This window comes from Mesoplodon mirus, assembly GCF_964341445.2.
Source record: "Mesoplodon mirus genome assembly, chromosome: 4".
NCBI lineage: Eukaryota > Metazoa > Chordata > Mammalia > Artiodactyla > Ziphiidae > Mesoplodon > Mesoplodon mirus.
Window position 1 is genome coordinate 101,855,533 of NC_138979.1, and position 16,647 is coordinate 101,872,179.

Genomic DNA, 16,647 nt, shown 5'->3' on the forward strand with positions numbered 1-16,647 from the left:
TAGGTGCAAAGAGGGTAGAATAACACAGTGATGACGAGCCAACCTCAGTCCTGAATTTGAATCCTGGTTCTGCCACTTACCAGTTATGTGCCCATGAGAAAATCACTTAAGCCTCAGTTTATCTTAAAAGAGGGAGATAATAACAATATATATCTCAACGTGGTATGCGAAAATTAGATGAGATGCTGATGTCAAGTGTGTAAGTCCTGGACTGGGAAATAGTAAGTGCTCAATACACATCAGCTACTATTAGCTGTTCTTAATAGCTTGCTTCCACCTGAGGTGAGAGCTTCCTACGGTTGAAGAAATATTAGCCACAAGTTTCTGCATTTCCTGCAGTGCCTCTTCTTACACCTTATTCAAATTCTGAGAGGTCTGGTTGACCTCTGCCCGTAATGAGGGCCATTCCACATATGGACAGATTGACTTGGCAAGCCGAGGCAGAACTCTCCCCAGGGCTAGTTCCTTCACCACCTTTCTGCTTCTTAAGAGGCAATGTCAGCGAGAGTCCAAGGTGGAGAGAGGCCCCATCGGCCCCTCTCTTATGACACAGGTTTCTTTCTCGGCATTGAATTGAGGGGGGCTGGCTCCTTCCAAATCCCAGCACTGGGGGACAATACTTTTAACCAGGAGGTGCCATTTCTGTTTTTTGTTTTGTTTTGTTTTTTTGCGGTACACGGGCCTCTCACTGCTGTGGCCTCTCCCGTTGCGGAGCACAGGCTCCGGACGCGCAGGCTCAGCGGCCATGGCTCACGGGTCCAGCCGCTCTGCGGCATGTGGGATCCTCCCGGACCGGGGCACGAACCCGTCTCCCCTGTATCGGCAGGCGGACTCTCAACCACTGCACCACCAGGGAAGCCCGCCATTTCTGTTTTGAGCTACAGAAGGAAACTGACAGGTTGTTTTGAATTGAACTTCAAAATCAGGTCAGGGCAAAGTGCTTGAAAGAGCCTTTAGGGAAATGAAAAATGTTATCTGTTCTGTGGTATGTTTTGAGATTTTTGTTTTAATGTAGTAAAAGTGTCCTGACAGAGATTTTGATAGGCTTATATTACATATTTATGTCTTTAAAGCAATCAAAGAAATCCTTTATAGTTCATTTTCTGTTTTCTCTCCAGGTATTTAGTCTTCCTGCAGATCAAAAGGGATCTGTACCACGGCCGCCTCCTCTGTAAAACATCAGATGCTGCCTTGTTAGCAGCTTATATCCTTCAAGGTAATGACTTTTGACAGGATAAATTTGCTTTTCATGCTAAGTACTGATTACATTATTTCAGTTACCACAGATGACTACTTCTTGGATATAAACAGTATCTAACTTGAAACAGAGCCCGAGTTAAAGGACTTTGCCTGGACTCCCTAGACCCAGGAAGCCCTGACCTTGCAACCTTAAATTGTTTGCACCTAAAGTCTTTCTGGCAGCCCCTTCAGACTCTGTTCGGGGGGGTGGCTTTCCTTGCACCCTTGGTTGATAAAGTTATCAAGACACTGGAGAGTAATCCAGATCAGCTTTTTCCTGTCTTTTTATTCAAATCTCAAAGATGTGAAGCACGTTGGAATTCTGGTATCTGTTTTAGAGACCTTTCCATTCAGAGTCCTTTCCATTCAGAGTGCTCTAAGTTAAAAATGTTTCCAAGTAACAATCCCATTTTCTAACATGCAAAGAAGGCAGAGCTGGGGTTGTACTCAGCCAGTACCCAGACTGGCGGTTTTTGCAAAACAGTGGGAAAGGTACATACTCTTCATATGTGATCCTTTCTCCTTTCGGGAAATGCAGGGGACTTCTAAGTATTCTAAGTTCGTAGACTTCTCTTAGTCCTTTGGCCTGAAGCTGTCACTGGGTTATTTTGGACCATAGCACTAAAATCATGAAGTTTCTATCAAAGAATCTGAATTCATAATCAGAAATCTGTGAACTCCAGGAAGCTACTTTGTGAACAGAACCTAAAAAAATGCTTGCCAATAAGAAACTAAAGTTCTTCCGGCAAAAAAAAATATCACAGCTGCGTTAAGAATGTAAAAGTCAGCCTATTGCAACTTTGACTTCTGAGACTCCTGTTTTAAAAAACCTCCTAAGCTTGAAGTCTAGAAGGTACTTGCCAACGTTAAGGTACCCAAAGATACTCCTTTCATTTTTAAAGGAAAACCTGGTCCCATCTAAGTGAAATTTTAAACTCTAGTTTTACCCTGACAACCATATTGAAATTTTCTTTTTTTTTTTAATTTAAAGAAGTTATTGATATCCAACAATGATGTTTCCCATTTGGACCTTTCTAAGTAAAATCATAATAAATGACTCCATGGCTCAAGATCACTTCAGACTTTAAGCCCAGGGAAGCCTTTAGTCTCTTGCTAAATGATAGAAATTCCCGAGTAGTTTGGAAGGCACGATGAGGAGACCTGTGCCACAGAACAATATTCAGTTGTGGAAAAAGGGCACATTTTCCTCTTAATATTTACTCCCCGCTCAAGACTTCTCATCTGCACTGGCTGTAGTTCTCACTAGGGGAGGAGAAAAGACAACCACAAAGCAGCTGAACTTCTTAACATCCTTCCTCCTGACACACACAGTGTTCCCTGTGGAATGCTGCGTGTTGAGAAGGCTGGATTCTGACCTAGGAACACATTGCAGGGAGTAGCGTGGGCCCACTGGCCCCCCCAGATCTGAGATCTCAGCAGCTTTGGGGATGGACTCTCTGTGAATCTGCAGGACGAGAAAGCCCCACCCCCTGCTGGGAACGGAGAAGTCAGCCTTAGGACCTGGTGCTCCTGAACTCAGCGGCACTTTCTGCTTATAGCCAGTCTTCCCACTCTGCAGCCCTCTCCAGGGGGCCTGGCACCTGTTCAGCCCTCAGTGAATATTTATTCAAATGTATTCACTTGATTGGATTTGATTGGGACTGAGAGTTGAGTTCTGAGTTTGGGTCATGGCTCATTTGTCATTTTGCTGTGTCCCTGCTAAAATCCTCAAAATGAGATTTAGACTTTGGATGTGGCTCAGGCCCCAAAGCTTCTGTCTTTCTGATCAAGCTCACAGTTTCCTGTGCTGCCGCAAAGAGCATTGCTCTCAGGCTCTCTTCTGGGAGCCTGTGGGCCATGGTGCAGGCTTCTGCTCTTCTATTGCAAATTTACATGTGGTGACCTCAGAACGCAGGGTCAGCTCTACCATCTCTACTTGGCCTTGATAGCAACTCAGTGTGCACACCTGGGAAGACAAAGGTGGGCCTGCTCCAGAGGAACATGCCCTCTGCCTGACTCACACCCGTGCTCAGGATCCACTGTTCTTTGCAAATCTGGTGCAGACTTTGGCTTTTGCTTTCTGTGTTAATCTCTTGTTGCTTTGCTAGTGATGATTTATCTATCTCCACAATTGTTTTCCTCTACTTTCCTTTTGCAAGCGGAGATTGGGGATTATGACCCAGGAAAACACCCTGAAGGCTACAGCTCCAAGTTCCAGTTTTTCCCTAAACATTCAGAGAAGCTGGAAAGGAAGATTGCTGAGATTCACAAAACAGAACTCAGGTGCGTGACACTCGGTTCAGGCCAGGCCACTGTCCCCCTCACAGCCTGAGCACACAGCCTCTGCACTGCACCCTCTGCTTCTGCAGACCCAGGCTTCCAGACTCTGGGATGTACCATTTTCAGTGATCACTGACAGTACAACCTCAAGGCTCCCTCTCCAAGAACAGTGCTGTAGGCTGAGGCTTAAAGGCAAGAGAGAAGCTATATTGTAAGGAAAATGGAGAAGGATTGGCCTCTGAAAGGTATTTGCTCCACTAAGATAAATGAAGAGACAGAGGGAAGAATCATGAACTGGGGAAAAGGAAAAGGAAAACATAAAGAGCAGAAGAGGGAAGAGAGGAGGGGTTGAGTGGGGGGATGGGAAAAATGGGCAAGCCTCCGACCTCGGTCCGTGACAGTGACAGGGGGCTTCTGGATCAGTGGATGGGACCGCACAGGGCTGGCCTGATTCATAGCTGGTGTGGGTACCTTGAGAGCACCTCGTTCAGGGGTGTGTCTTCAGCACTGCTTCCTCAACCCCACACCCCTGCACTGAGGGAAGGAGGGGAGAAGCAGCTGGAAGCAGGAGGCTTGTCCTCCTCAGATTCTCCTAGGTCACCCAGAATGGGCCACATCCCATAAAATAGCATCAATGCATCCTCTCACCCATATGAAATAGTGTTTTCTACAAAGGATGGTTTTTTAAAAAGCAACAAAAGGGTGTTTAGGCTCTACTTTGTATGGCACACTGGAGCACAGATTCCCCAAAGTGATAAACTATGAAGAAAAAATTTATATACAATACAGCATTGTAAAATAAAACCTGCTATCATATTAATACAGTGCAATTTTAAAAAAATCTTGGGCTTCCCTGGTGGCGCAGTGGTTGAGAGTCCACCTGCCGATGCCGGGGACACGGGTTCGTGCCCCGGTCCGGGAAGATCCCACATGCCTCAGAGTGGCTGTGCCCGTGAGCCATGGCCGCTGAGCCTGTGCGTCCAGAGCCTGTGCTCCGCAACGGGAGAGGCCACAACAGTGAGAGGCCCGCGTACCGCAAAAAAAAAAAAAAAAAAATCTTTTCAAATGTTTTTGTAACTACCTTTCTGGGGAAGGACAATGTCCAAGGGGTGGGAAAAAGATATTTCTAATGATAACATTAACCTTAAACTAGTTCCTACCTGATGCCCCCCGAAACAAAAAATCTTCACCTTCACTTAAAGATTTTATCAACAAATACGTCCCCAAAGCCTCTTTAGCCTTATAAACAGACCACCTGCCCACTGTGTGGTTGGACTGGTCCCCACCCTCCAGAGGAATGGAGACACCTACCAGAGGTGGAATTCTAGCCGCCTCCCACCCTCTCCCTGTGCAGGTGCTGCCGAGCTCCTCCCATCACCCTTAGGGAATAGTGGCCCCTTGTGGTACAGGTCAGAATAAACACATGTGTGAGGGCTCCTGGCTCATTCAAAGGAGAGATCAAGGGTGTGCTGGGACAGCAGGGAGGCCCTGCCAGGAGGGTTTTAGGAGATGTCAGAGCAGTGGGGACAGTCCTCCAGAAACCTCATAGAAGTCAGGGGATCCCCCAGGAAAGGATGCCCACTTTGAGGGCCCCAGAGGGTTGAGGGTGAATGCAGCCCACGGAGCCCTCCAGTCTCCACACAGGGAATAAGGAGGCTCCCTGGAAGGGGTAGTGGTGCTCAGATGCCTCTGGTGCCCGGTCCTTTACCTGATGTGCCAGCATTTTCCAAACACCTTCCCTGTGTCTCAGGTGCGCTGGTGGGTGTAAACATCTGCATTCTACAAAATGCCTCCTTACACAGGTACTAACACAGGCTCAGCCTCGTCTTCATAATGTAAAAATATGTCTGTGTTTCCTTTCTCCAACTCTAACATGCGTTCCTTGAGGGCCCAGACTGCACTATAGTTTATGGTGTATTTCATACGGGGCAGCACAGAAGCTGCTGAGGTGCTGATTGATTGATGCCTCTCCAGAAAGACACTAGAGAGAATCTGGTCTGCTTCTCCCTCAGGCTGGCTTGTCTTCCTGCCCTGCCATATTACTTGAGGCAAATGATGAACTTAGAAAGTTTCAGTCCTGCCCACCAGCCGTCAGAGTTGTTGACTTGACAAACTGCCCACACCTCCTCACACTGAAGCCAATCCCACATCTGTAGAAGGAGGTCAGCTTCCCAGGGCACTGGACCCTGAGACAGCCTGTGGTGATCCTGCACTGGTTCTGTGTGGAGCCCATCCATGCCCCTGCTAAAGAGGCAGCCAGGAGGGGAGTGATGCTGAAGTCCCCTTCTTCAGATGGCTTGGTGCCAGCGCTGGTTTCTTCCTTTTTTCTGCTTGTTTCCTTTTCACAGTCATCACCCTGTGGGCAGACAGAGCTATTGTGGAGTCTGAGGAGCTCAGCATTGTCTTCTGTTGCATCTCTTTACCCTCCATTCCTGTGTTCCCATTTGGTAAAGGAAGAGGGTTAGGCAGCAAGATATACAGGTCCCTTCTTTGTGTTTCAGTCTAGATCAGATGGCCTGCAGCCAGCCTACAGATGTATTTTTTTTCTGCCCCCATAGTACTTAAAACCGAAATGCCACATAAAAATCGGTATCTGTGAATTCTCTTTAAAAGTCACACCTAGCAATTCTGGTGTGACTACAATCCAAGACTGCATTCCAGGACTACAGCTGAGGAGCAGCTGCCCTCATTAGACGGGGTGGCACTCCCAGTTTGCCCTAGTCCCCACCACTCCCTATTGTGTTACACTCAGCCCATGTCATTCATTATGTAGCCTGCCTCACTCTGAAGACTTCCAAGGTTTTGACCCTAGATAAGAGTCTCTGAATTCGGTCCTAGGATGGAGCAGGGAGCACACTCTATGGAAAAATCAGAGTGTGAGACACCCTGAGCACTTCCTAATTGAGTTTACCTCAGGGGAACTTATGGGAGCAGGAAATCCTGAAATTATCCCATTTTCTTTATTCCAGTGGCCAAACACCAGCAACATCGGAGCTGAACTTTTTAAGAAAAGCGCAGACATTGGAGACATACGGAGTGGACCCTCACCCGTGTAAGGTGAGACCTGCCCCCATGGCCGGAGACTGCGCTGACCTTGCCCCCTCTAGGCAGGGGTCCCCAGTCCGCGGCCTGTTAGGGCCGCACAGCAGGAGGCGAGCGAGCGGAGCTTCATCTGCCACTCCCCATCACTCGCATTATGGCCTGAACCATCTTCCCCTCGCCCCCGTCCATGGAAAAATTGTCTTCCACAAAAGTGATCCCTGGTGCCAAAAAGGTTGGGGACCGCTGCTCTAGAGGGTAACAGACAGACAGGGACCACGTGCCTGTGCCACCAGCCCCTTCAATATTGGGATGATTGGCTTTTTTAGTGACAGACGCCAGAGAAAATGTCTCATTGTGAAAACTCCTCTGGATTCCACGCTGCATAATCTTGTGGTGCCACATCGATGTCAGAGGGTCCGAGACAAAGTCCATCTAAATAACAAATTGGAAACCGGGGCCCCACTTTGGCAGCAGTGAGTAATTTGGTGGAAGTGAAGAGAGGAGGAATGGGGGAAGCCCCCCACAGGGAATGATCAGAGGCGGCTCAGCGCACTGCCCCCCCTTCCCTGACCCGTAATCTAGTTTCCTTCCAAGAGTGGGTTTTTATTGACTGCAGCAGCCTAAGTCACTGCGTGGAACTGCAGTGGAGTCACGTTTAATTCCATTATGTGCGTGTGAGGGCGGGACAGGAACCAGCCAGGGAGGCTCTGCCCAGAGAGGAACCTCTGTGATTACTCACGTGAGTCTGGCATTTCAGAGACGAGCTCAGGCAGCCACTCGAGACTATGGAAAACAGTGGAGACCCGTGGCCTCTTCCTGTCTCTCTGTGGCCGGGTCCCTGCGCTTCATCTCCTCATCCCAGCTGCTCTGACACTTTTGGTCTCTGCCTCAGTTTCTCCAAATCTTTGCCTCTCTCTTTCCACTACTGGAGAGACCCCAGTATCACAAGTGAAACTGATTCTCAAACACTGACCTCTTCTTCCTAATAAGTGAGGGGCACCATAAGTTTCCAATAAAAATTAATAGAATAGAAACCGAGGAACCCAGTGATGTGGAGGCAGAGTTGCGTTTCCCTTGGCCGCTTGGTGAGGAGATGGTGATGTTTTTGTTGCATAGGATTTAATGCCGAAATGTCAAATATGAACTTTGAGAACATTCTGGCACTCAGAAACCTGGTCACCCCCCCAGCTCCACAGGTCCCTATCTACCAGCACAGCCTACTGAAGATAACCCCTGTGCTCTTGGGGGCCAGTACTGTCAGAAAACACATTCATGTCATTTTATACCAAAAAAAAAAAAAAAAAAGACATATGGATATTTACAAATGAATTAGCAAAGCTTCCTGAATAATGCCTTCTGTACAACCGATGTAGTTGAACTTGCATAAATTCCTCAGATACTATCAGCAGGGGGCTGCAGAGGACTGAAGAGAGCTTTGGAGTCAGCTGGCCTTGGCTCCAGGACTGGTCTCCTCCTTCCTGGGGCCTTCAGAAACTTCTCTGAGCCTCGCTTTCCTCATCCGTGTGAAAGTCCTCAGCAGATACTCCACACCTGTGCTCCCTGAACCGCTGAGTCACTTCAGGACCTGAAAAGACAACAGCTGCCTTCTTCTCTTCTCCGCCATCCTATGTGCGGCTGGATTTGCTCCATGTCTTCTCACAAGGCTCACAAGTCTTGTCTTCTCACAAGACTTTCAGGATCAAGCAATTCCTGGCCAAGAAACAAAAGCAGAATCATCCCATTCCCCAATGGATTGGAATGAAAACTGGTAATAAAATGAGGTACAACTCCAAGAGAAGACATTGGAGAAGAACCAAGCTGGGTCTGTAAGGAGCCTCGCATATGAAGTGGCACACATTTATGCTGTGTCAAGGCCACTTGCATCTTACCATATCACTTTGAGAACATCACTGCCGTCTGACCAGCTGGGTGTGTTTTATTGGGAAAATTATTTTTCTCTTTGCGTGTTTCTGCACTAGTGCTCTGGTTTAGTAGTAAATACGTGAGACCTTTGGTCAGAAGGGGGAAAAAAAAGACATAGCTGCCTAAAGATAGATATGGTCAACAGAAGATGCCAGGTCACCTCTGCATTTAACCCACATCTGTCCAGTCCCCTTGAGGCCACACAGAGTGCCCACCTCTTCAGAGATGGGTCCCTAGGCAGGGCTGTCACCTGATGGCACGTAGAGGTGGGCTGACAATGAACCTGAGCATGACAACTGAGTGTAGCAGGGTGGGAATTCTCTGCTGTTGCCTATGGGGGTCTGGAAGCTACAGCGGCAGCCAGCTTGGTGTCCAGCCCAAATCCACATGCACCCTAGGACTGCAGGGGTCCTGGCTCAGGCCTGTCTTTGACGAGTCTGTCCACCAACAGACAGGGAGGTGAAGAGGCTACAGGAAGGAACCGGCTTTCATACCAGGCCCTGCACAAGGCCCAGTCCCATATATCATATCATTTCATCCCCACAGCACCCACTCCTAAAAGGAAGGAGGGAAGAGATGTTTGTGGCACACCTTCCCTAGCAGGCCCACTGGAATCCTTCCACATTACTTTCTTATTTAATCCTCATGCCAGCACTGGGAGGTGGATATTATTCTTCCTGATTTATAGACAAGAAGATGAAGAAGATGAAGGTTCCAGGAGGCCACAATGTACAAGGAAGGCCCTGAGTGGCAGAGCAAGAATACATGAACGAAGGTCACTTCCTGCTGCTGTATATCTCTAAGGAGCAGAAGCCGCCAGGAGACTTCCTCTGGGGAGAAGGTGGGAGGAGTCATCTTGCTGGGATTCCACTCCCTTGTTCCTGGGCCCCATACTTCTTGCTCATCCAGGGCCACATCAGGGCCCTGCTGCAGACCCCGCGGCTCATCTCATTAGGCTCTGGCTCAGGATTCCCTCGGCCCTCCTGAGAAAGGAGAACAGTTTGGGAGCCTTTACTCTTGTCATTAACTAGAGTCACTTTGGTGATAGACTACCAAGCACTCGCCTTAATGTTGCTACAAGGAGAGCTGAAATAAGCTGGAGTGCTTGGTGTAATAAATACTGATGATTTCTATTACTGGGCCCTGGGAATCTGGGGCACACAGCCGTAGGGAGGACAGAAGAGGAATCGTTTCGATGATTAAATGAGATCAGAACAACGCTTCGATCGGGCTCTGTTCTCCTGGACTGATTAAGAAGCTGCTGTTCTTTCTGTCCACACTGATGGTTTCTTTCTGCCCAGAGGGTCCTTGCCTGGCCCTGGGACTAGGAAGAGGATATCCTACCCATCTGGGTGGGACAGCCAGAGTGCTCCAGTAGCTAGCTGTCTTACACTAATACCCAAACTCTGAACTTGCACAAGCTATCCTGAGCTCTCTGCCTTTCCCCTGGCCCCCAACTCCTGGCAGGAGCCCCTAGCAGACCAAGCCTACAGCTGCTGGAGGAGATGGATGGAGCAAACCACTGACAGCCCAGTGTTGCATCTGCTCCTCGGCCCTGACACCTCTCCAACCTCTCAGCATCTTGTTCCTTCCAGGGGGCCTGGGACTGGTTGTTTGCCTTGGGTCTCCTGCCGGCCCAGACTGTGGCCTCCTGCCCTGTCAAGGATTTGAAGTGGTCGGACCTACCACGTGAGCCCAGCCTTATCATGAATCATGAAGGTGCCATTTATTGAGAGCCTCCACATGCCAGCCACTTACACTATCTCATTTAATCTTTTTTTTTTTGGCCACGCCACACGGCATGTGGGATCTTAGTTCCCCGACCAGGGATCGAACCTGTGCCCCCGGCAGTGGAAGCGTGGAGTCTTAACCACTGGACCACCAGGGAAGTCCCAATCTCATTTCATCTTTACAATAACACTGCCAAGAAGACATTCTTGGGCTTCCTTGGTGGCGCAGTGGTTAAGAATCCACCTGTCAGAAGACCTAAATAGACATTTCTCCAAAGAAGATATACAGATTACCAACAAACACATGAAAGGATGCTCAACATCACTAATCATTAGAGAAATGCAAATCAAAACTACAACGAGGTATCACCTCACACTGGTCAGAATGGTCATCGTCAAAAAATCTACAGAGGGGCTTCCCTGGTGGCGCAGTGGTTGAGAGTCCGCCTGCCGATGCAGGGGACACGGGTTCGTGCCCCGGTCTGGGAGGATCCCACATGCCGCGGAGCGGCTGGGCCCGTGAGCCATGGCCGCTGAGCCTGCGCGTCCGGAGCCTGTGCTCCGCAACGGGAGAGGCCACAACAGTGAGAGGCCCGCGTACAGCAAAAAAAAAAAAAAAAAAAAAAAAAAAATCTACAGACAGTAAATGCTGGAGAGAGTGTGGAGAAAAGGGAACCCTCTTGCACTGTTGGTGGGAATGTAAATTGATACAGCCACTATGGAGAACAGTATGGAGGTTCCTTAAAAACCTAAAACTAGAACTGCCATATGACCCAGCAATCCCACTACTGGGCATATACCCGGAGAAAACCATAATTCAAAAAGAGGCATGTACCACAATGTTCACTGCAGCTCTATTTACAGTAGCCAGGACATGGAAGCAACCTAAGTGTCCATCGACAGATGAATGGATAAAGAAGATGTGGCACATATATACAATGGAATATTACTCAGCCATAAAAAGAAACGAAATTGACTTGTTTGTAGTGAGGTGGATGGACCTAGAGTCTGTCATACAGAGTGAAGTAAATCAGAAAGGGAAAAACAAATACCGAATGCTAATACAAATATATGGAATCTAAAAAAAAAAGGGTTATGAAGAACCTAGGGGTAGGACAGGAATAAAGACGCAGACGTAGAGAATGGACTTGAGGATATGGGGAGGGGGAAGGGTAAGCTGGGACAAAGTGAGAGAGTGGCATGGACATATATACACTACCAAATGTAAAATAGATAGGTAGTGAGTAGCAGCCACATAGCACAGGGTGATCAGCTCAGTGCTTTGTGAACACCTAGAGGGGTGGGATAGGGAGGGTGGGAGGGAGAAGCAAGAGGGAGGAGATATGGGGATATATGTATACATGTAGCTGATTCACTGTGTTATAAAGCAGCAACTAACACAACATTGTAAAGCAATTATACTCCAATAAAGATGTTTAAAAAAAAAAAAAAGAAGAATCCGCCTGCCAATGCAGGGGACACGGGTTTGAGCCCTGGTTCAGGAAGATCCCACATGCCACAGAGCAACTAAGCCCGTGTGCCACAACTACTGAGCCTGTGCTCTAGAGCCCATGAGCCACAACTGCTGAGCCCACATGCTACAACTACTGATGCCCCCGCGCCTAGAGCCTGTGCTCCACTACAAGAGAAGCCACCTCAATGAGAAGCCTGTGCGCCGCAACGAAGAATAGCCCCCGCTCGCCGCCACTAGAGAAAGCCCACACGCAGCAACGAAGACCCAATGCAGCCAAAAATAAATAAATAAAATAAATAAATTTATTTTAAAAAAAAAGAAGACATTCTTGTCTTCTTTTTAAGATGAGAACACTGAGCTCTGAGGAACTAACTAACATGTCCAGTGTTAGTGGCAAGGATGGTACTGGGACTCGAACTTGGAGTTGTGGAGTCTCAGTGCTGTGCTCTTTCAGTTATCATTCACGGTCTTCCATCTGGAGAGACGGCATTTATTTAGGAACAAAGCGGGACTCACTGCCAGTTCTGATAAAGAGAGGACAAAAGACCTACGAGACTACTGAAATCATCATAGAAAAATGTAATGTAAATTCACCAAATGGCTTTATGTCTGTTTTGTATAGACCAGGGGAAAATTGATTTCAGCAGGGTCTACGTTAGATCAACCACACAAATAAAATGATAGTGTCATTCGCCTGCTCTTAAAATAGGATCATTACTTTCATAATCCAGCTACCAAAGCTCCTCTCTAAATAAACCCGCTCCCCATCTTGACACGTTGCCCTTGACCTCAGAGAAGCAGAACAAGAAGCATCAGTGATGACTTGCCCTCCCCCTCAGGTGGGCCCCTCTTGGCTACACTGCGGGGAGTGTGTTAGGTTTACTGCCAAAATGAAGAACTAAAGCCACTTAAGTGGCACGTTTCTGCCAAGATTTCCATTTCTGAGCTGTCACGGGTTGATGCCAAGCTTCTTCCAGGGGGCCTGCCTCCTCCTCCTCATTTCCACTCTGGCTTCTTGTGGCTGTGTTTAAGTGTATTGAAACTGGGTGGTTTTCATGATTGATTGAATGTGAAGGTCCCCAGCTATGAGCCCTTTCAGGAATGGGCACCACTGTCTGGAAGAGCATATGGAATCTTCTTCTCTCAGGTTTTTTAAGAATAATAGAGGCTTCATCCACCCAGACTGAATTAGTTTCAGTCGTGCTCCAGAGAGGGGATGGCTGACTTTGAGAGGCATAACAACCAAGAATGCTGTGGTCCTGACTCAGTCACATCCAGGATGTCCTCTGGGAAGCAGCAGACAGAAGCCTACTTCATTGTATCCATAGGTAGATCTGGGCAAAGATGGCCAGATGTCCCTATTTCCAAGAACCAGTCAGTACTATGATTTCCAAAAATCCTTCTCTAGACAGAGTGATCGTCTTAGGGTGAACATTTGATGATGATGTATTGATGCAGGTCAAGTTTGATGGTGGGTTCCGTATGAACATGAATGACTGTGCAAATCCATCCCCTCCCCAAGAAAAACACAGTGGCCTTGTCCTGGCAGTACATCATTTAGGCCATCTCCCTAAAATCGGATGGAAGTATCGATAGTATTTCTTGGAGTATGTATTATTGTCCTCATCTTACAGATGAGGAAACTGAGGTCCAGAGAAGGAATCAAGTAGGTTACAGAGCAAACAAGAAGCACAGTTGGGTTCTTAAACCAAGGCTGAAGCTCCTTCCACAAGGATGAAAAATTGAAAATAGATTTGTCATCTCACAACCACAGAAGCAAGCTAAAGTCTTTTGACTGTTACCTGATGTAGAGCGGGCGTGGCGATATCTGCTGTGGGGCTGTCAAGACCTGAGTTTTTATTCCACCTCCCAGATAATTAATGGCTCAGTCCTGTGGGTGCTGATTGCATTGGGATGGGCAGGGGACAGGGAGAAAAGATAGAATCCAGCTTGATAAGATGGAAGAGCTGAGGAACAGCTTACTGCCATCTGTGTCACTTCTCTCCTGGTCCTCATTTCCTTCTCTTTTTGTCACATAACTTGTCCTTCCACATACAAATCCAAAGGGCAGGCTCACAAGGAGAATGGCTTGTTAGATGAAAGAAACTGGGAAACTTGTGGCTGCTTGTTTGTGTTTTCACGCTGGTCCACGCTCTTTTTTTTTTCGGGTGCACTGTGCAGCTTGGGGGATCCTACTTCCCAACCAGGGATTGAACCTGAGCCCTCAGCAGTGAAAGCAAGCATGGAATCCCAACCACTGGACCACCAGGGAACTCCCTGATGCTGGTCCAGATGGGAGATTTCTTGCTGTAATTCCAGCCCCATGCCTCACGTGTCAGAGACGAGTAGCAAACATCCCAGCTGCCCACACTGTGGATGCCCACGTGCCAGGGCCTTGCAGCTTCATCTGCAACTATTGCATTGGAAGCAGTTTGGGTAATTGCTCTCTTCAAATGGGAGGATGGATTGGGACTGCACAAGGTGCCATTATGACTTATTGGAATAATAAGTAATACTTATTGGCGTCTAATAGGGATTTACTCCCAGTTTGTTCCCTGTTCCAAATCAGCCAGTCTGGTCAGGAGAGACTGTTCCCCTCTAACTCCAATACCTGCCTTCACTTGGAGGCCGGCCCTGTGGTGTCCGGGCGGCGCAGATGGCCAGCACCACCCAGTTCGTGGGAGGACCTGCCATTCCCTTTGCTCTGGCCAGAGACAGGCCTGTCACCGCGATGACTCTCACAGACGTCCTTCCCCTCTTGCCCACTTCACTTTTCCCCCGGATCCCAAATGTATCACCCACATCCCCCTTCTCCATGGTCCCTAACAATGAGTAACTTCTCCCTTTCTACCTCAACTTCCCACACCCTCTTTTCCTAAGTAGCAAAATTTAAATCCATCAGCATCAGGAAAAATAGTAAAATGTTAGGCTTTTTTAAAAGAGATTCTGTATTGAGTTCAATAAACTCAGCTAATCAGTAGCAACTATAATATTATTAACAGCAACACAACCATCAGCATGTATTGGGTGCTGACTGAGCACAGCCTAAGAGGCAGATGATATCATCAACCCTGACTTGACAGCGAGGGGCCCGAAACACAGGGCAACGAAGGGACCTGGCTGAAGCCACACGGGCGGTGAGTGCAGGGCCAGGACCTGGGCCGACTGACCCAGAGCCCCTGGTTCTGGCGCAGGTGCTCTTCTACCGTTGCCCACAGGGGCCTGGAGTGCGAGACCTGGAAGGAGGCCTTTCCTGCCCACTTCGCTGCTTCCCGTCCCTCCTCTACCATCCACAGTCCATCCACAAGCCTCTGCAGGCCCTGCCCTTCCTTTCCATCCTTCCTCCTGGGCCTGGCCTTCAGCGAGCAGCAGAAGACACCTTCCTCCCTCTGCCCCACTGTGCCCTCCCCTCGTTCTGCTCACGTGTGGGCTTCCCCCCGCCAGCCCCCGGCAGCCACACTGGTCCCTCTGGCCCACCTCACTGCCTCACACATTCTCCTGATAAACGTCTCCTGCAGGCCTGTTCTCTGAGTACAAATAAGGTAAGGCCTCCACCCTCGAGTCTCTGTCTAAACCCGCAGTTGTAGGCCTTCCTCGGGTCCTGCCTGTACAGTGAGCTGAAGGCCTCCCGGTGCCCACCCTCCAACCCTGCGCACAGAGCCCTCCCTCACCCACCGCCCCCCCCCCAGGCCAGCCTGCCCAGTTAGTGCCGGTGCCCCCTGGCAGGGACAGTGTTTGTGTGCAGTGCTGGCACTCAGCTGTTAGCACCCACCACCAAGCCCTGATGACAGGCAGGGGGAAGCCCAGCCCCGTGGCTTCAAAGTATCTCCATTCAGGTTATTTTTAAACAGCATTTTGCTGTGCCCGTGGGTTGAATGACACTGTGCTTGCAGCCAAGTGTTGGGGTCACAACAGACCCTGAGGAAAGGACAGTAACAACTATGCATTAATTCAAATGTCTGAAAAATATATATTCAGTTTATTCCCTGGGCCCAGATGCTCATACCTGTAATCCTGACTCTAAGAGATAGCTTTAAGGCAAAACTGCACTTTTCCTTGAGGCAAGGCTTATGAGGCACTGCAGAGGCCCCACTGTTCTTAGGACTGGTTAGGCTGAAGATCTGTGCCAGGGAGGCAAAGCCTGAAGGCGGGAGAGACTAGGAGAGCCTGACAGCCACGGCCCGCACTTGCACCCCTCACACCAGGGGCCTGGCCTCGACCCCATGGCACTATCTAAGCTGTGGCCCAGACAACTGGCCTGCATGCCCATGCGATCAGCAGCCTGGCATAATTTTCTGGCCACCTGAACACACACCATAACAGAGCAGATTCTCACCTGTGGCCGCTATCAGGTGAGAGAATGTAATCGTCACCCAGCTTTCTGTGCCCCGTCCCAGCCTAGAAAAGACCTGGGCCTCCTGGAGCTCATTTCCCACGTGGTGGAACCAGGACCTACGGCTTTTGCACCTTCTCCCCTCTTTGCCCAGTAGAACCTCAAGCCTTGTGTTTACCAACTGATAGTGACAGGTGACCAGGAGGCCTCTTTGTTGGTTCAGGCACCACAGGGCTGGCGATAGCTGTTCCACTTGGCCAGTTGCTTCTTATATTTTCTTCAGCTAAACTTTCCTGAGGGAGCCCAGGGTGTCAGGCCCTCATGATAATGATAACAGCTATTCTCTCTCTCACACAGAACAGCTTTCTCGAAATATAATTCACACATCAAAAAAATCCATCCTTTTCAAAGTGTGCAATTCAATGGTTTTTAGTCCATTAACAGAATCGTGAAACTTGTGAAACAATCACCACTAATTTTAGAACATCTTCATCACCTTCAAAAAGAAACCCTGTACCTATTAGCTGTCACTCCCTATCTCCTCTTCCCCACAGCCCTTGGCAACCAGTAGTATACTTTTTGTCTCTGTGGATTTGCCTGCTCTGGATATTTCATATAAATGCAAG

At 48.6% G+C, this 16,647-nt stretch overlaps 2 protein-coding genes across 7 annotated transcripts in view; both read left to right on the top strand.

The window, feature by feature from the left end:
• FRMD5 (FERM domain containing 5) overlaps window positions 1–16,647 on the top strand; it is a gene marked incomplete at both ends in the record, with an annotated part of 356,038 nt that overhangs the window by 322,734 nt on the left and 16,657 nt on the right. For all 6 annotated transcript variants that reach the window (XM_082617375.1, XM_082617372.1, XM_082617373.1 and 3 more), the window contains 3 exons: window positions 1,119–1,216; window positions 3,399–3,522; window positions 6,489–6,576. In XM_082617375.1, the coding sequence (XP_082473501.1) occupies window positions 1,119–1,216; window positions 3,399–3,522; window positions 6,489–6,576 (310 nt within the window). The remainder of the gene's footprint in view (window positions 1–1,118; window positions 1,217–3,398; window positions 3,523–6,488; window positions 6,577–16,647) is intronic.
• LOC309802259 (uncharacterized protein) lies at window positions 7,692–8,391 on the top strand (the record flags this gene model as incomplete). The annotated part of the gene is made up of 2 exons (XM_082617688.1): window positions 7,692–7,812; window positions 8,144–8,391. 2 exons carry the CDS (start codon window positions 7,692–7,694, stop codon window positions 8,389–8,391), a joined length of 369 nt encoding a protein of 122 aa, XP_082473814.1.